This window comes from Schistocerca serialis, chromosome 3 (genome assembly GCF_023864345.2).
Source record: "Schistocerca serialis cubense isolate TAMUIC-IGC-003099 chromosome 3, iqSchSeri2.2, whole genome shotgun sequence".
NCBI lineage: Eukaryota > Metazoa > Arthropoda > Insecta > Orthoptera > Acrididae > Schistocerca > Schistocerca serialis.
In genome coordinates, this window is record NC_064640.1 from 917,973,201 (window position 1) to 917,993,718 (window position 20,518).

Genomic DNA, 20,518 nt, shown 5'->3' on the forward strand with positions numbered 1-20,518 from the left:
CTGAGCACTATGGGACTTAACATCTGTGGTCATCAGTCCCCTAGAACAGGGCTTAACAACTGGCCGGTTTTGAGCGCGAGTATTCGCGTCTGCTCAGGCACGTGCTCGCGAGCAGGTGCAAGGTCGCGGAGTAGGGAGGGTGGGGAGGGAGGGGAAATGCGCGCGCACGTTTGAATGTGATCTCGCGTTCTTAGCAGATTTAACTAGCCATCTGAATGCTTTGAACATTTTACTACAAGGTAAAGATCTGCTAATTACTCATTTCATAGATCGAATACGAGCTTTTAAAATGAAATTGACACTTTGGGTGAGTCAGCTGGAAACAGGAAACCTAGCTCATTTTCCTAAATTATCATCCATACAAGATGTTCACAAAGACTGTGAACGTTATTCACATAGTTTAGTTGATCAGCGCTTTCAAGATCTGACAGCACTAGACAGTGATTTTGATCTGTTCTCTCCATATTCAGCGATTATTTAAGAGATTCGTCCTGAGCCGCAGCAAGAAATTATTGACCTGCAGTGTGACAGAGAATACAGAGACAAATTTCAAAACAAGAAAAATGTTTTGGAATTCTACAGACACTTCACTCAGGATAGATTTCCTCGTTTGCACAAACTGGCGGCTACAATAATATCAATGTTCGGTTCCACGTATATTTGTGAACAACTGTTCTCTGCAATGAAATGTAACAAGACGCGCCTGAGAAATGCATTGTCTGATCGAAATTAAACTGCACGCTGCGCCTAAAATGCACAAGAACATAGACGCAATTGTAAAGGGCAAAAAGTACAAGATAACCGAGAATCCCACACTTCAGTGACACCTTTTATTGTGTAACAGTTCACAAATTAATGCAAATGTAGAGGCATACACTAAGCTAATAAAATTATGTGGCATGTGTACATTCTCCTTTATTTGTTTCATTTGTTGCAGTAATAATTCGTGAGTGATATCCCTGCAGGTGGCCGCGGATTTACATTGACTGGCGGCAGCTGTTGTGTGCCCCACGTGACTTTCCCCACTCTCCGCTCTGGTCCGGTAGTGGGGGTAGCGTGCTCGCGTTGCTCCGTGCTCGCGCCTTGCTGCTCACAGCTTGCTCCGCGAGCACGTATGTTGTGAAGCCCTGTCCTAGAACGTAGAACTACTTAAACCTAACTAACCTAAGGACAGCACACAACACCCAGTCATCACGAGGCAGGGAAAATCCCTGACCTCGCCGGGAATCGAACCCGGGCGTGGGAAGCGAGAACGCTACCGCACGGCCACGAGGTGCGGACTTTCTGTAGACAAAGAGCTCGGTCCTGATGAAACATGATTTACTTTTTGTGCTAAGTGATCGTCACCTTTGGAAATGTGTGGGCACCAATATTTTTCAGTATGCCTGACAGTTTTCTAGAAAACTACGCCCAAGTGTTTCCGGGTGAAACCCAGTTTAGGCAAACCTAAAAGAACGACATAATATTGTATTTCACATTTCCTCGAATGTATTGGGAACGGCAGGAAACGGGCTCAGCTTCTTAACTTCAAATGCGCAGTGGGTGCAAAATTAAAATTGTTGAACATAGCTCTTGAAACTTCATTTTGTCGGCAAAATCGTTTGGTATATTGCGCCGATTCGATGACATCATCAAAGCAATATTCGTGGAATTTATATGTTGAATAACGCTAAGGGAAAGAAACAGAAAATTTTTAGGGTAATTGATTTGCTGAATAACATATTTGTAATGTTGTAAAAAGAAAAAATCTTTATTTTGCAATTTTCTCTATTTAAAATAACTAATTTAATGTTGTTTAAACTGTTAACAATGCTGTTGTTCATACATTATTACAAGATAAGGTATTCGACAGTTTCTGGTCGTTTTCCACCCTCCTAGGCACAGTCGCATCCCGTTTTCGTGTACTTTTGAGTACCCGAAGTATGCCTGGACTTTGCTGGGAGAAATATACTTCCAGGACTTGGTCATAATTTAATTTCGTTTTACGTTTATACACTGTACTTCGATGTACCACAGCAAACAAAAATAACCAAGTCGAGTTAAAAAACGGGCCTCCCCCTCCCAATGTGCCACCCAGGGAAAAGAGTTATTTAAAATGCGAGTGGCAATCGAAGAGCAGTTTGCTCATTCAGTGACAAAAACAAGCAAATCTATTTTCAGTAATGATTTCCAAACAAGTGGACTATTTCCAATATCACTATTTCGGTAAAAAGAAATGTTAAGCACATTTGTTATTCCGCAAATTTTCTGTTTCTTTCTTTAAGTGTTATTCAACTTGTCAACGCCAGGAATATATCATCAAACAGATGCAACATATAAAAAAACGTATCAAACAAATACTACTTCGTCATGTGACAACATTGAGCATAAATGTAATGTGCTTCCATCCTATATGGCCGGCCGAAGTGGCCGAGCGGTTAAAGGCACTACAGTCTGGAACCGCACGACTGCTACGGTCGCAGGTTCGAATCCTGCCTCGGGCATGGATGTGTGTGATGTCCTTAGGTTAGTTAGGTTTAAGTAGTTCTAAGTTCTAGGGGACTTACGACCACAGCAGTTGAGTCCCATAGTGCTCAGAGCCATTTGAACCATTTTTTGAACCATCCTATATGAAATTATCAAATTGATCTCGCTCCCTCAGTTTCACGCACCATTCATTTCATGCTTAATGATTTGCCTCAAACGGATTTTACCTGAAAAAGCTCGGACGTAACATTTCCGAGAAAACGGGCTTTGCGCAGTGGGCATGGTAGTCTCGGCACATCTACTTCACCAGTGCAGATCACTTCGAAATGCGCCATGCAATGTAGTCGCCGCATCTGAGAGCTGGTCATAATGTGACCTGACTACGTACAGAATGCAATGCAGTTGTCTGTTCCATTAATCTAGAACAGAGATTATAACTGCTTAAATTACGATTGTCACTTAACTGTTTTATTATTGTCACAATTTTTTATTCGCTTATCTAGCTGTTGTTTTATTAAGGTATATGACTAATGTTTGTAAGCAGCCATACGAAACAATAATTATGCCCTTTCAAAAGAGTTAGCGGAACACGTTGTCAAGGGTCTGGTACGTTACCCTTGTTTCTCTACACTCGGTGTACCAGAAGTATTATTGCATACTGAAGAGCCACGTAATATTCAATCTACTGGCTTACCGCTGCAGCTCAGCATTGAACGAGTAGCGATTTTTCTGTGCGTCGTAGTAGAGTGCAGTTGACATTTGTCTGAAGCTCGTACGACTTCATGCCTCGACGACATCGAAATCGAAAGGGCAATGATCAGGACTCAGGAAGTCTGGCCCAGTCGTCGTATTTCGACAGGTGTCAGTACCATCCATCAGTTTCGAAATCGCTACAGTGAGACAGGCTAGGGAGGCAGTTAGGAAGGTCAGAGTTCAATATCCCGTCGACGACGATGTCATTAGAGACAGAGCGCCTGTCCGGAATGTGGAAGGAAACCGGCCTTGTCCTCTTCAAAGGAAACATTTCAGCATTTGCTCAAAGCCATTTCGGCAAACCATGGAAAATCTAAATCTGGATGACCGGAGTTTGATTTGAACCACCGTTCTCTCGAAAGCGAGTCCAGTGTCTTAACCTCGCTCAGTGAGACAGGGCAGGGTCGGACACGGCTTCGAAGCATTACAGATCCGCATAATGGGCGATAATTGGCATTAATGCGTCGTGCACCCACTGCCAATACGCGGCAACAACTCGGAATAGCAACTGGAACGACAGTGTAGGATCGGCCTGTAATCAATAGTTTACGAGAAATGAACTCCCTGAACTTCGTGTCTGATTAGCTCTAATCAATTATTCAAAATGACAGTCACAACCGCATTATTTATTTTGTCGCCAACCGGTTTCAACCCGCGATGGGGTCATCTTCAGGGCAATTTACTCTGTAAAGTTAATAATATTAGTAAGTAATCATGTACGTAATCTTACAAGCAATTAGTCAACGTTACATAAATAAACAGATTTTTATACCCATTTGGTCGCTCACTGGAGTCGTCACCCTGCCTGTGCACGGTTGGTAACTATGCATGGTTGGCTCTCTGCATGAGCTTAAATAACGGCCAACAACACGTGGGCAGACTGTAACGCCCTCCACGGTGACCAACGGTAGTTACATACTTAAGCAAGAAGCACAACCCCATCGCGGGTTGAAACCGGTTGGCGACAAAATAAATAATGCGATTTCACGCAACTATGTTGTCTAAAAATGCGGCACCAGTACAAGGTTCACCTTCCGTGCGCCCGTAATCCTTTCGGTTGGCAAACTCGCTATTGGATACTTGACTTACTAACAGAGTGGTAAAGATTTTCCTCCACTCGAGATGATGGACGTGTGCGTGTAAGGAGACGCCGAAGTGAGCAGTGCAAACCGAATGTTGTCTCAATCGGCAGATTCAGTGATGGGTTGGGTGGCATCAGTATCTCTATGAAGGTGGTTGTCTTACTGCCATGGTGCACTTCGAGTAGATCATGATGGACCATTACGCTGGGCGCGATGCTGGCCCTAAATTCCGTCTCATGAACGATAATGCCACGTCACATGTAGAGGGAATCGCCAGGAATGTCTTGCAGAGGCTGGAAATTCAAGAGATGAGTCCCTACCTCATTCACAACAGATACATATTCTCCTTGTCGCGCAACAGACTCTCCAAGAACACTCAGAGGCTCTCCGCAGTCAACGGGAATGGATACGCATACTGTCATCACCTTAGGTTCGTGCGGAGCGTGACATATCTTTGTCAGGCTGAGCAAGGAGGGCATGCGAGATACTGGAGGTCTCGAACTCTGATATAATCAAACTGTCCCCAACTAACTTCCGATACTGTTTAGACCAGGGCTTCCCAACCTTTTCAGCTGGCGGACCCCTTCTACAGTCGAAAATCCATGGCGGACCCCTAGTCAGTCAAGAGCACAGTAACTTTAAATTTCAGAGCGAAACCCATGGGAATTGAAAGCTTCTTAATGCTAGTGCCACGTTCCCAACCACCCCATCCCCCCCTCCCCGAAGTATCAATAGTCTTTGGAGCTTCTTGTGATTGTTCTTCCTTTGGTCGTCCTCCTTCCTCCTTCATTTCAACTGGAAACTTCCCTTGTTGTGAAGGCGATGGAGAAACCGCACCCTTCTTCAGTGATCCCGACTTCAGCCACGGATCCATGTTAGAAGTAATAAACTGGTCAAAAATCGACTTATGAAGTAGATAGTGCACTGACAAAGCAAGTTTAACATTTAACGATGCCTGGGGCCGCATACGTGCCATTGAGCGCTGTGATTGGTCGACGAAGCTCGCTCCGCGCATGCGTAAAAGGTTTCAGCGCATCTAGCGCCGTGAGCCGGGGCACAAACGACCCCCGAATTGTTGCGAAACAGTCAATCAGAGAAGCCGCATTCTCCGGCATTAAACTGTGTATGCGTTCTCACTTAGGAACCGAAAAGGCTGCTCCGGAATACGACCTGAAGTAAAAGTACACATGTTTTTCACTCGAAAAGAAAATAGTGATGAATTTGATTTTTATTCAATAGTTTTACTCATTATTTTACACGATTTGGTGAAAGGTGGCCACGCACCCCCTTGAAAGAGCCGTCGGACCCCTAAGGGGTCCGTCGACGGGACGTTAAACACTAACCACCACCACCACCACCACCTAAGGGGTCCGCGGACCACGTGTTGGGAAGCCCTGGTTTAGACATTTCGGTTTCTAGTGATTAAATGCATATATTCGGCACACTTAAAAACTTTTTTTCTCAGCAGTATAGTTCATATTACTGGCATGCATGTAAAAGTTAGAGATGTGGAAGGGAAGAGAGAACAGAGATAAAAATAAATAAACTGACCGGCGTTGTGCACGGTGGCCGGTGAGGCAGCAGCTCGGCGGCCTGGTGTGGGGATGCTGCTGTGGCCTGGCCCCGCATGCGCCTGCGCACCCTGCGCTTGGGCTTGCGCATGCGCGTGGGCCTGCTGCTGCTGCTGCTGCTGCTGCTTGCTGAATGGGGCCGGCAGCCTGCTAACATCACATGAGAGCCGCGCGCAACACAGTTAGTACTGCACCATGGATCCTCTCTCTCTCTCTCTCTCTCTCTCTCTCTCTCTCTCTCTCTCTCATACACACCAAAGACAAAATAAATATATGTATCCAAATTTAACCCTTTATTTGGCAAATGGTGAAAATAAAAACAAAAAATTTTTTTCAGTGCTTATATTTATTTATTATGCTTAAAGAAATACAATTCAGTCAGTTTTAGAAATTTTTGACAAAAATTATGAAATGTTGCTTACAAGCAACATTGCCAGCAGTAGACCACATTTATACATATTATAGAAAAAAAGTGTTTGCCAATAACCTCAAGCAAAAGGTTTCCTGTACGTGAATAATTTAATTTATAAACACAAATGGTTCAAATGGCTCTGAGCACTATGGGACTCAACTGCTGTGGTCATCAGTCCCCTAGAACTTAGAACTAGTTAAACCTAACTAACCTAAGGACATCACAAACATCCATGCCCGAGGCAGGATTCGAACCTGCGACCGTAGCGGTCTTGCGGTTCCAGACTGCAGCGCCTTTAACCGCACGGCCACTTCGGCCGGCTTATAAACACATTTATGCATTCCTGCTGTGTAACAGAACTGTTTCATATTCCCTTCTAGTTCTTCTTGCAATGGAATTTTTGGACACAGTTTCTCTTTGGAACGAAGCACAATACTAGATTGCATTTTGAACACATGACTGTAGAAAATCCAGATGGATAATAACGACCAACGACCGTTGGGACCGTATACATGCCAATGCTCCATATTATCCAATCGGACATCTTGTGTAACAGTCGGAGCTGTTGGCTTCCTCCTCTTCTTTTGTGGTGGTGTTATGTCTATTGAGGGCCTTCCTACTTTCCTTTTCCCTGAAAACATCAAACCATTGGCAATATCTGCCCTGAATGACTTCAGTGAGGTCTTCTTGTCCACAGATTCTCTTCGAAATACCAGCCAGGCATTTACAACACTCAGATCTAGCATAAATCCAAACAATCTCATGTAGCGACACTTAGTTTTTATTGGCACTCTGTACAGCTCTATCAGCATACCAGCAAAATCAATTCCTCCCATATGCTTGTTGTACTGACGTACAATACTGGGACAGGGCACATCAATTCTTCTTTTTTCATTGCTGTCCCATCATTTTACTGTTGAGAGTGGTTGGACACCACAAAATGAGATTGCAAGCGTCACGAGTTTATTGTTTTGAATATCGGTCGTAAGCATATGTAATATACTAATGGCACATGTCCCAACTATGGGCAATGTTGCTCACAGGCAACATTAAAGTTTTATACTATTTACGTAATTCAAAACGATATCTGATTGAAATATTTCTGCTGTAAACTCACCTCTGGGTATTTCTTGAAGAAACTCTGCTAAGATTACTGCCAATTTATTGAAATCCACTCTTTCAGAACCAAAATAAGACACCCCTGTTGCTCACACGAGGAGATCTCTGTAACACCACTGCACAAACTGCCATCTCGTGTGGAAAACCTTGAACTATTACAACAACTGGCATTCGCAGTTTGTAAAGGACCGTTGCCTGGAGGCAACAATGCCAGTAAAAGGCACTGGGAAGTGTTTGTTGTCCCATAAGGCCAACGTAAATTTGATGTTGCTTGAGAGCAACACTGCCAAATAAAGGGTTAAGAAAAAGCTTACTTACGACTACAGTCGAGTCTCTGTAAGAAGCATTTGATTGTGTGAACCATGACATTATGTTAGAGAAATTACAATTCTATGGTATAAATGGAACAGCATATGAGTGGTTTAAGTCACATCTACAGAACAGGAAGCAAAAAGTCTCTTTATATGCCTCAAGTGATTCAAAGGAGTTTGCCACTTCATCTAACTGGGGTGAAATTACATTAGGTGTTCCACAAGGTTCGATAATGGGTCCCCTCCTGTTCTTGATATACGTGAATGACCTCCCTTCTTATGTGAAACAAGATGCTGAACTGACACTGTTTGCTGATGATACAAGCATAATTATTAATACAGTAAAAGAAAGTCCGACAGAAAATCATACAAATAAGGTCTTTGGAAAAGTTATTAATTGGTTTTCTGCGAATGGGCTTGCTCTGAACTTTGAAAAAACACAGTACATCCAATTTTCTGCTGCAAAAAATATAATTCCTTCAATAAACGTAACACTCCAAAAGAAGTCAGTAGCCAGGGTAGAGCATACTAAGTTTTTGGGTGTACATATAGATGAGAATCTTAATTGGAAAATTCATGTTTTGGATCTCCTAAAGTGACTAGGTTCAGCAACTTTTGCAATCAGAATAATTGCCAATTTTGAGGATGTAGAAATTAGTAAGCTAACATACTTTGCACACTTCCACTCTCTGATGTCATACGGAATAATATTCTGGGGCAACTCAACACTTAGGCAAAAGGTATTCACTGCTCAAAAGAAAGTAGTTAGAATAATGTGGGGGGTTCATACTCGCACATATTGTAGGCATCTGTTTAAAAAATTACGAATTTTTACAACTGTTTCACAGTACATTTACTCAGTAATGAATTTTTTTCTCAACAACATAGACCAGTTTAAAATCAACAGCGACATTCGTGATTACAATACCAGAAAAAAGAAAGACCTACACTATCCTTTACTTAACCTATCTTTGGCACAGAAAGGGGTAAAATATGCTTCTATAAAACTTTCTGATAGATCACCAGATGAAATAAAATGTCTAGCAGTCAGCAGTAAGAGTTTCAAAAAGAAATTGAAATCATACCTCCTTGACAACTCCTTCTACACCTCTCTCTCTGACCGGCCGGTGTGGCCGTGCGGTTAAAGGCGCTTCAGTCTGGAACCGCGTGGCCGCTACGGTCGCAGGTTCGAATCCTGCCTCGGGCATGGATATGTGTGATGTCCTTAGGTTAGTTAGGTTTAAGTAGTTCTAAGTTCTAGGGGACTGATGACCACAGATGTTAAGTCCCATAGTGCTCAGAGCCATTCGCACCATTTTGAACCTCTCTCTCTCTCTCTCTCTCTCTCTAACGTAAGATGTGTGTAATCTTACGGGACTTAACTGCTAATGTCATCAGTCCCTAAGCTTACACACTACTTAACCTAAATTATCCTAAGGACAAACACACACACCCATGCCCGAGGGAGGACTCGAACCTCCGCCGGGACCAGCCGCCCAGTCCATGACTACAGCGCCCCAGACCGCTCAGCTAATCCCGCGTATTAAAGCGTATTTGTTGTATAGATGAATTCTTGAATATGAGTAAATAAATCTGGAGATATAATATATGCATTTTGTGTCATTTAAGGGAATGGGATAGATAATAGAAATATTTAGGTATAACACTTTAATGTAAACAAAAGAAAAAAGGAAAAAAAACTTGTTTCCTGTGCGCATTTTTTGTCCATTTGATACGTTCCACATCATAACGGTTTTTCCGTGCTATTGATCAATGGAACACGCAACTAACTTTAACTAGCTCCCTGACACATGCAGAGGGCTGGGCGCAGTAGCTCAGCGCGCCTGCTGCAGTCACGCTACGTGATTTTGTAAACGTCTCTGTAGCAATGCCTCAGTGTTGCCGGAGCTCTATAGACGGCTACTGTTTTCGTCTGGAACCGTTGGAACTTCGTAGTTGAAAGCTGGCACAGCGTTGCCCAACTGTCAGGGAGCTACTTAACGCCGACTCAACTACAGAGCTGTGCTCGAATTGTTCGGAGAGTTGACATCACAACTCGGAAAATCTCGGCCTTTGTTCGCAACTACTGTTATTACTATCTCCATGGTGTGGAGATTATGTTAATTATTCCATTAATTTATTACGCATTTTAATCATAAAAATAACCACGAAACACGTACTGTAGTATCTTATGGAGTTCAGCTAATATGTAAAAACAGCCTTCAATAAACAAATAATCACAGTCACGATTTTGTCTTGTCTTACATTTTTAGCTTGTCCTGCTATCTAGTGACGTCTGTTGGTATTATCTTCACAACCGGTCTGGCCACTGTTATTTATTCTCTCGATCTCAGTTACAATCAGTTTAATAAGATTTACTTCATTTACTGTTCATTCGATTCCCAACTAATTTCTTTCATTGTTTCATCTGAATGTGACCATCTTGTTTTAAAGCTGATTACAAACTTTTAACTATTTTACTAATGTGTGAACAGGAATCGAAATGTTCATTTGCAACTGACTTGGTAAATTATTATAGCCTCCAATAACCAAGTAAAACATTCTATTTGATTTAATAATATTTTTGAATGTCAATACTTTCGCCCTTGACTGTTACCTTGACACAAAAAGCACCATAAATGTTTATACAGCGTATCCATAAATACCGTATGAGAACTCTTATTGTAAATTAGTTCAAATACAACAGGAGTTTGCACGGTGGTAGGATTTATTACAATTTTCACCTGTGTTGCAAGAAACTCTCAAAAGCTTGTTCTCGTGACAATTTTTTAGATTCTGGTGATAGTTTGTTCGCGCGCTGCTCTAATCAAACGTCAAGTAATTGTTCGAGAAGCACTAGGTCCTGCATCGAATAGGGCTGTTGATCAAATATCGATATATCAATATTTCCTACAAAAATATCGACATATTTTGGCATTACATTTTCTCCGATATATCGATAAATCGGTATAAAATGGCCGATATTATCATTATATATTATATTTTTTGGCAATTTTCGGTAAATATTTGAAACTGCACTTTTGAAATTGTGGTAGAACGTAATTTTACTTTCACTGTGTGAGGGAGTTCAAAATGGTTCAAATGGCTCTGAGCACAACATCTGAGGTCATCAGTCCCCTAGAACTTAGAACTACATAAACCTAACTAACCTAAGGACATCACAAACATCCATGCCCGAGGCAGGATTCGAACCTGGGACCGTAGCGGTCGCGCGGTTCCAGACTGAAGCGCCTAGAACCGCTCGGCCACACCGGCCGGCTGTGAGGGAGTCTCACTACTTTTTGCGCTTTCATCACGTACAGCGTTTCTCTTTGACTGTGTGAAGCAAGTATAGGTGGCACAAAAGAAAAAGTCCGATTGCACTGGTGGGCGGCTGTGTGAATGGAGTAACATGATTTCCAGTGTGAAGGAATAGCACACCAGTTGCGTTAAAAAACAATTTTTAACGCAACTAATGTGCTATTTCTTCACATCCGCATTCTTCAAAAACAGTTGCTGAAAATGATGAACAGATATCTAAATGACAAGATTGGCCTTTGCGGCGGGCGAGGGGAAATGCTGACGTAATCGGCGCTCGGCGCTTTCTTCAGGGCACAAAGAGTACGGAAAACACATGCAGAGAGATAAGGATGTGTAGGGCATTCCCAGAGAAACTTCTATAGCGTAGTCGAAACAACCTTGGTAACATGCGGGCAGGTCCATATAAAGAACACATTAGAAAATGCACCACATCACTTCGAAACAATGTGTTGCACGAATAATGCCAAATGCATTTTTAAGGCTTACTATGCGAGCAAGTGTCTCAAATAGTACCATTACAATATCGGAAACTTATAGCGCACATTATAGGCAACTTCGCCATTTTCTCTTAGCCAATTTCCTAGAAACGAACCACAATTAATACAGATTCACCACTGCCTGAAAACTAAGATTATTTCATGTATACTCACCTATAAATTAAACATTGTGTTGTTAATTATCTTGTAACAGTAATTCTCTTCGCCACGCACACAAAAATTTACATGAAAACTAGAACAAATCGAAGGATGTCTTCAGACGTTCTGTTTCTGAACACACAAGAAGCACGTAATTCACGGCAGCCTCACTAAATGTCCGTTACTGCAATATGTACGAATTTTTTAGCAGTGGTACAAATGAAGATTCGATACAATACAGGCAACTCCCTAACCTGTACTGTTAATACAAGTCATTTCATAGCGCATGTGTAAAAGCCAGTACCTTATTTTCTTCGAAAAGTTCTTGCATAAGTAGCGCTTATGTGGTTCATTTTCTTATAACACGTTATACACACAAGACAGTGTGAGCGTAGTATAAGAACAGTTTGAAAGGAAGCATCAGAGGCATGTGTGGCGCAGAGCAGGTACGCTGCTTTAATTACATGAGGGAGAGGAGGGGTATTTTTAGTTCCAGAGCTGTATCTTACCAAGTCCACAGACGGGAATCACAGCTGAAGCTTGTTTGTGGACTTTTCACCGTGTTCCTCTACCGAAGCAGCCAGTAACAACGACCGTGTTACTAAAAATAACGACAAATAACGACATGTCCGTATACAGGCCAAATGGGAACCAAAAAGTCTTTCACTTCCGTACTTGATTTTAATCCTGTAACTTTATAACACGGCGCGAAATCAAATTTGCATTACATGATGCAGATCTCGTGACTCCTAAAAACATGAAAAAATTTCAGTTGTGCCATCATCATTTTCATTGAACGCATTTCTTTTAATCGGTCATTGAATGACAAGAGCTAAAATAGAGACGCTAGAAAAATATACAATACTGTGTTTATAAACAATGAAAACACCACTGTATTCCGTATATAGCGTGATAGTAGAAAGGAGCTTACCGTACCTCTCTATTCTAAGAGGTGAAAGTTCCTTTTCTGTGTTGGTTTCGTAGCATTGAAGTCATCACTACCAAATTTGTTATCAGATTTGTAATCAACCGACGGCGAATTTGCACCAGTCTCAAGGAAAACCCCTTCAAGTTTTAGTCAGCATACTACCGCCAGTAAGATAATAAGCTGTGCATTGTTCATCATGGCTTTCTCTAGACGTAAGGAAAAATATATTACCTCGTCAAATGTATCCAAGTTAATCGTCTCATGTATGAAACATATCGAACTGTGGTAGATGGCCTGAAACCGACATCAGTGGCAAATAATCCTCGAATATACGGGCGCGGATCAGGGTTCGGTTTTGGGAGTTGGGTCACAGTTTGTTAGTATCTCTGTCTCCCCCTCTCAAATATAATTTGCACTCATCCCGACAGATGTGTACGGGCTTAGTAAACTACTACTAAAATGTATTAAATGTTTAATATAGTATAATAATAAACTGCACAATTACCATAAATATATATAATATTTGATGTAATAATAGTAAAATGATTGCAGCAATTTGTTTACATAAGGGAATAGTACGTTGCTTTAACATAACGTCCAAGAACCGACGTTCAGAAAAATATAGACTTTGAAAAGCAGACGTCCAAGAATTTGACAAGTACATGTGCCATACGATTAATTTCAGAACTGTAATAGCAACAGACTATCACAGCTTTGGTAACGCTATAATTTACACAATATAAAATCGATATGTGCAGTCACAATTTTCAGTGTTCACTAATTACTGCAGTTGTGAACAACGGTCTATAAATTAAGCCTGTACGAGCGTACAAACGTGAGAAATGTTTATCTCAGACAATTCCTCCTACATTTGGGAGTAGGTTTTTTTGTCTTTCTGTTTCGGTCTTACGTTACTCAGTATCCTTTGGCTTTCATTTCTAGCTTTCTAGCTTTGGAAACATTTTAGAGGCTTACTTTCCATGCTACTTTATTCTCTGAAAGTTAATTGTGAAATATGGAAATTTATTGATTGGCGACTCCATAGAGTGCTGTGTGCACAACGATCATATACGTGAAATTAGAAGGAAGGTCAGCGTTATTCTGATCGTTACACAGCTTTGGTTACTGATGATAACTTGACACCGGGGCCTATGAGTTTAATTTGTACACTACAGCACTGAATATGATCACTGTGTGATTGAAAATCGATTTTACTGTCAATGAACCAGCAAAATTACGGCCAACGCTGACCTTCCTTCTAAAATGGAAATTGATTTACAAGGTGTATTCAAAAAGTAAAGGGAATTTTGTAATTTCGCTTGTTGTTTTAGTCCGCTTCGCGCGCTTTGTTCGTTCTTGTGTTGGCAAACAGGTCTGAAAGTTTCTGTACTTCTGTACAATGTTAACCATATTGGATATTTAGTCTGTTGTCAGCTGTCAAAAATGTTACATACGTAGTAGAGGTGATTATTTATTTTGTGTAAAAATTGATCAGTGAATTTGTATTAATTTTTGTTGTAAGAACGGAATAAAGTGCAACAAAGCTTTAGAAATATTAAATACTGGTTTTGGTGAGTCTGCCACAGGTTTACGAGAAGAGAGCCGTGAAGACGTTGAAACTGACGAGTGCCCCGGACGCCCCAACGCATCATAAACCGATGAAACCGTGGAAAAAGTGGAACAAATAACTACGAATGATCGCCGAATTACGAGTGGACAGGTCGCTGATGATGTTGACAACTTAAATTACTCACGCAATGAAATTTTTTCTGATTTTTTGGATACGAAAAGTGGGATAGCGTAATTGTCGAATATCGAAAAAAAGGTGTTGAATGAATATTGCTCAGGGGTTGCTAGATGAAGTCAACAACGACACTGACTGCTGATACCATTCGTAACAGGTGATGAAACATGTTTTTGCGTATATGACGTCAACATTAAGGATCAGTTGTCCCAGTGGAAGCATTCTGGATCACCGAGGCCGAAAAAAACTGATAAGTGCGACCACATGTGAAGGTTATGCTCGCTATGTTCTTGGATTTTAGTAGCACAGCGCATCACGAGTTTTTACCACAGTACTGCAGTGATGCTCCAGCCTCCGTACTCGAAAGACATGGCCCATGTAACCTTTTTCTGTTTCCAAAAATAAATAAATTCTTAAAGGACCGTCATTTTACAAATGTAGATGAGATTAAAAGTCGCATCACTATGAGAGCCAATAACTGGCCTAAAGATCGAATTCCGGAAGTATTTCGGAATGCTTTCATAGAAGTTTATAATATCTAATGGGGAGCTACTCTGAAAGGGGTAACAATGATCTAGTCGAATAAATAAAATTCTTTCCAAAAAACAAAAATCCTCTTTATTTGTTAAACACATGTCGTATGTAATAAAATTCACGCGCCTGTAAAAAAAAAATAATAAAATATAAACTATGGGCAGTAATGACCCGACGGAACCCCCCTCCCCATCACCCCCCCCCCCAAAAAATCCCTTTTGAATTTGCAGATGCGATTATATGTCTTGAAATAGCAGTTAGAAGAGAGATCTTGCGTACTATTATCACAATGCTTGCACTATGTACGTACTGCAGTTTATTTGCCTACGGTTCAAATCTAACAAATACTTCCTCCAGATGCGGTTATCTTCTACCAAGGTGCGAGCTTAAGAGAAGAACGAGGGTCTTATTGGTGGCAAACGCCATCTTTATTTATATATGCATTTCTCTGCCGAACCAACGAGTATACACTACCTATCTAAAGCATCCGGACACCCATATTTGATGTGGAATTCACCGCTAGTTTCACAGAGGAAGACTGCACTGTAGTTCCTTCTCTAGATTGTCGCACACATGGCAAAATTGTAGATATCGAAATAGACGACAGAGGGATAGAGAAACAATTGAAATCGCTCAAAAGAGGAAAGGCCGCTATACCTGATGGGATACCAGTTCGATTTTACACAGACTAGCGAAGGAACTTGCCCCCCTTCTTGCAGCGGTGTACCGTAGGTCTCTAGAAGAGCGTAGCGTTCCAAAGGATTGGAAAAGGGCACAGGTCATCCCCGTTTTCAAGGAGGGACGTCGAACAGATGTGCAGAACTATAGACCTATATCTCTAACGTCGATCAGTTGTAGAATTTTGGAACCCGTATTATGTTCGAGTATAATCACTTTTGTGGAGACTAGTAATCTACTCTGTAGGAATCAGCATGGGTTTCGAAAAAGACGATCGTGTGAAACCAGGCTCTCGATATTCGTCCACGAGACTCAGAGGGCCATAGACACGGGTTCCCAGGTAAATTCTGTGTTCCTTGACTTCCACAAGGCGTTCGATACAGTTCCCCATAGTCGTTTAATGAACAAAGTAAGAGCATATGGACTATCAAACCAATTGTGTGATTGGATTGAAGAGTTCCTGGATAACAGAACGCAGCATGTCATTCTCAATGGAGAGAAGTCTTCCGAAGTAAGAGTGATTTCAGGTGTGCCGCAGGGGAGCGTCATAGGACCGTTGCTATTCACAATATACATAAATGACCTTGTGGATAACATCGGAAGTTCACTGAGGCTCTTTTTCAATGATGCTGTGGTATACCGAGAGGTTGTAACAATGGAAAATTGTGATGAAATGCAGGAGGATCTGCAGCGAATTGACGCATGGTGCAGGGAATGGCAATTGAATCTCAATGTAGACAAGTGTAATGTGCTGCGGATACATAGAAAGAAAGATCCTTTATCATTTAGCTACAATATAGCAGGTCAGCAACTGGAAGCAGTTAATTCCATAAATTATCTGAGAGTAGGCATTAGGAGTGATTTAAAATTGAATGATCATATAAAGTTGATCGTCGGTAAAGCAGATGCCAGACTGAGATTCATTGAAAGAATCCTAAAGAAATGCAATCTGAAAACAAAGGAAGTAGGTTACAGTACACTTGTTCGCCCACTGCTTGAATATTGGTCACCAGTGTGGGATCCGTACCAGATAGGGTTGATAGAAGAGATAGAGAAGATCCAACGGAGAGCAGCGCGCTTCGTTACATGATCATTTAGTAATCGCGAAAGCGTTACGGATGTGATAGATAAACTCCAGTGGAAGACTCTGCAGGAGAGACGCTCAGTAGCTCGGTAGCTCGGTACGGGCTTTTGTTGAAGTTTCGAGAACATACCTTCACCGAGGAGTCAAGCAGTATATTGCTCCCTCCTACGTATATCTCGCGAAGAGACCATGAGGATAAAATCAGAGAGATTAGAGCACACACAGAGGCATACCGACAATCCTTCTTTCCACGAACAATACGAGACTGGAATAGAAAGGAGAACCGATAGAGCTACTCAAGGTACCCTCCGCCACACACCGTCAGGTGGCTTGCGCAGTATGGAGTATGGATGTAGAAGTAGATGTACGATAGACGGATCCGACAATATAAAAAGAGGTGGGTAGTGTTGTGTTGTCAGTAGAGAAGCAGCAACAGCTGAATGGGTCGGCGAGGAGAGCTCAGTGACTTCGAACGTGGACTACTCACTGCATGTGCCCTGGGTAACAAATCCATCAGGAGTATTTCAACCCTTCTAAAGTTGCCCGAATCGGCTGAGAAACAACCAGAACTAAACCGAGACCAGGCAGACCCCATGTAGTGACGGACGGGCACCGTCGAGCGTTGCGGAGCGCGGTTGTAAAATAACCGCATGAAATCTGCGGAAGGAATCACTCGTCAGTTCCGATAGGCTACCAGCAGTCCAGCTGGCACAATGACTGTGCATAGGCAATTAGAGAGAATGGGGTACAATGGTCGAGCCAGTACTGAGCGACGCTTGAGGCGGTGTAAATAGCGATGCCACTGGCAGTGAATGACTCGAAATTAGTGATTTTGAGTGATGAATCTCGCTATACCCTGTGGCAGTTCGTTGGAAAGATTTGGGTTTGGTGAATGCCTGGAGAACGTTACCTGCCATCGTGTGCAGTGCCAACAGCGAAGTACGGCGGATGTGGTCTTACGGTACATGATTATTTTTGTGGTTACAGTGAGGTCCCCTTATCGTGATTAAGAAAAAGCTAAATGCGTTAGGATTGAATACATTTTACAGCACTGTGTACTGCGTAGAATAGAGGAACAGTTCGGAGATGATGGTTGTTTGTATCAGCATCACATTGCGCCCTGTCATAAAGCAGCATCTCTGAGGCAATGGTTTGTGGACAGTAACAATCCTGAAATGGACTGGTCCGCCCAGAATCCCGACCTGAACATAATGGAATACCTTTAGGATAAGGTAGAACGTCGACTTCGCTCCACACTCAAGCATCGAAGATCAGTACCTTCTGAGGTTTCTGTCCTCGAGGAAGAATCGGCTGGCATTCCTCCACAGACATGCAGACTCATATACACTCCTGGAAATTGAAATAAGAACACCGTGAATTCATTGTCCCAGGAAGGGGAAACTTTATTGACACATTCCTGGGGTCAGATACATCACATGATCACACTGACAGAACCACAGGCACATAGACACAGGCAACAGAGCATGCACAATGTCGCCACTAGTACAGTGTATATCCACCTTTCGCAGCAATGCAGGCTGCTATTCTCCCATGGAGACGATCGTAGAGATGCTGGATGTAGTCCTGTGGAACGGCTTGCCATGCCATTTCCACCTGGCGCCTCAGTTGGACCAGCGTTCGTGCTGGACGTGCAGACCGCGTGAGACGACGCTTCATCCAGTCCCAAACATGCTCAATGGGGGACAGATCCGGAGATCTTGCTGGCCAGGGTAGTTGACTTACACCTTCTAGAGCACGTTGGGTGGCACGGGATACATGCGGACGTGCATTGTCCTGTTGGAACAGCAAGTTCCCTTGCCGGTCTAGGAATGGTAGAACGATGGGTTCGATGACGGTTTGGATGTACCGTGCACTATTCAGTGTCCCCTCGACGATCACCAGTGGTGTACGGCCAGTGTAGGAGATCGCTCCCCACACCATGATGCCGGGTGTTGGCCCTGTGTGCCTCGGTCGTATGCAGTCCTGATTGTGGCGCTCACCTGCACGGCGCCAAACACGCATACGACCATCATTGGCACCAAGGCAGAAGCGACTCTCATCGCTGAAGACGACACGTCTCCATTCGTCCCTCCATTCATGCCTGTCGCGACACCACTGGAGGCGGGCTGCACGATGTTGGGGCGTGAACGGAAGACGGCCTAACGGTGTGCGGGACCGTAGCCCAGCTTCATGGAGACGGTTGCGAATGGTCCTCGCCGATACCCCAGGAGCAACAGTGTCCCTAATTTGCTGGGAAGTGGCGGTGCGGTCCCCTACGGCACTGCGTAGGATCCTACGGTCTTGGCGTGCATCCGTGCGTCGCTGCGGTCCGGTCCCAGGTCGACGGGCACGTGCACCTTCCGCCGACCACTGGCGACAACATCGATGTACTGCGGAGACCTCACGCCCCACGTGTTGAGCAATTCGGCGGTACGTCCACCCGGCCTCCCGCATGCCCACTATACGCCCTCGCTCAAAGTCCGTCAACTGCACATACGGTTCACGTCCACGCTGTCGCGGCATGCTACCAGTGTTAAAGACTGCGATGGAGCTCCGTATGCCACGGCAAACTGGTTGACATTGACGGCGGCGGTGCACAAATGCTGCGCAGCTAGCGCCATTCGACGGCCAACACCGCGGTTCCTGGTGTGTCCGCTGTGCCGTGCGTGTGATCATTGCTTGTACAGCCCTCTCGCAGTGTCCGGAGCAAGTATGGTGGGTCTGACACACCGGTGTCAATGTGTTCTTTTTTCCATTTCCAGGAGTATATATATATATATATATATATATATATATATATATATATATATATATATATTGTGTGGTCCGTGCGAGAGAGTGAGAGAGAGAGAATTCTGTAACCAATCGTCACTGACACAGATCTCCGACCCGATGGTTTAAAAATAAATAAATTTTTGTTCTTTCCTACGCTTATTGTAAAAAAATTCGTGTCGAAAGAGAGATGTTGCGGTATCACGCCCAGTATGAGGTCGAATGAATGTCGTAATAAAGGAATAAAGGGTTTCTTTTATCAAATTGGTATTTGAGCCCCACTATACGTAAGTTGCAAGAATACCTGGTCCACCGTGAGAGGCCTACGTTCGTATGGAGGCGTAACAGGAAACGTAGAGCGATTGAGCAGAGGAAGCAAATGGTTTGTAGTAAGGAGTTAGGAAAGCAGCACGTTGCGGCAGGGCGGTATTTTTAGAGACGGTACAGTCAGAATGCACCTCCGCGGGCTGCTCTGTAGCCGTGTAACAAGCGCGCAGCAGTTTCCGAGATCTGAGGGCAGAGCAGCGGTATCCCTGTCGTCGATTATAATATAATGTGGGGGGTAGACAGCGGTACAGCGGTGCTTTGGTTGATGCCGCGTACCTCGACTTCAGGAAGGCATTCGACAATCCCGCTCTATCCTTTGGCGAACAAAATACGAGCTTGCCGAATATCTTACCAGATTCGTGATTGGATTCGCGACTTCCTCGCAGACAGAACTCAACACGTAGCTCTTAACGCAACGAAACTAACAGATGTAAAGATAATTTCAGAGATCTCAGGGAAGTGCTGCAGTGTTTACAATGCATATAAATGATGTAGTGGATAACTTCTGAAGCTCCATGAGACTGTTCGCAGGAAGACAACAATGCCAGAAAACTGTATCAAGTTGCAAGAAGACTAACAGAGGATCGATATTTGGTGCAGGGACTTCAAGCTGACCCCGAACGTAAATAAATTTAACTATTACGCATAAATAGGCGAAAAAATCCACTAATGGCGGCAAGTCACTGGAAACATTAACCACCTAAAATACCCTGGAGTAAACATCCCGAGCGACTTGATGCGAAATGACCTCACAAAACTAATTGTAGAAAAACCAGATGTG

The 20,518-nt window shown here is 43.1% G+C and overlaps 1 protein-coding gene across 3 annotated transcripts in view; it reads right to left on the reverse strand.

The window, feature by feature from the left end:
* Window positions 1-20,518, reverse strand: part of LOC126471177 (protein sickie-like) — a 749,505-nt gene that overhangs the window by 246,515 nt on the left and 482,472 nt on the right. For 2 of the 3 annotated variants that reach the window (XM_050099283.1, XM_050099284.1), the window contains exon 3: window positions 5,853-6,022. In XM_050099283.1, coding sequence (XP_049955240.1) covers window positions 5,853-6,022 — 170 coding nt within the window. The remainder of the gene's footprint in view (window positions 1-5,852; window positions 6,023-20,518) is intronic. The other variant, XM_050099285.1, reaches the window with a different exon arrangement.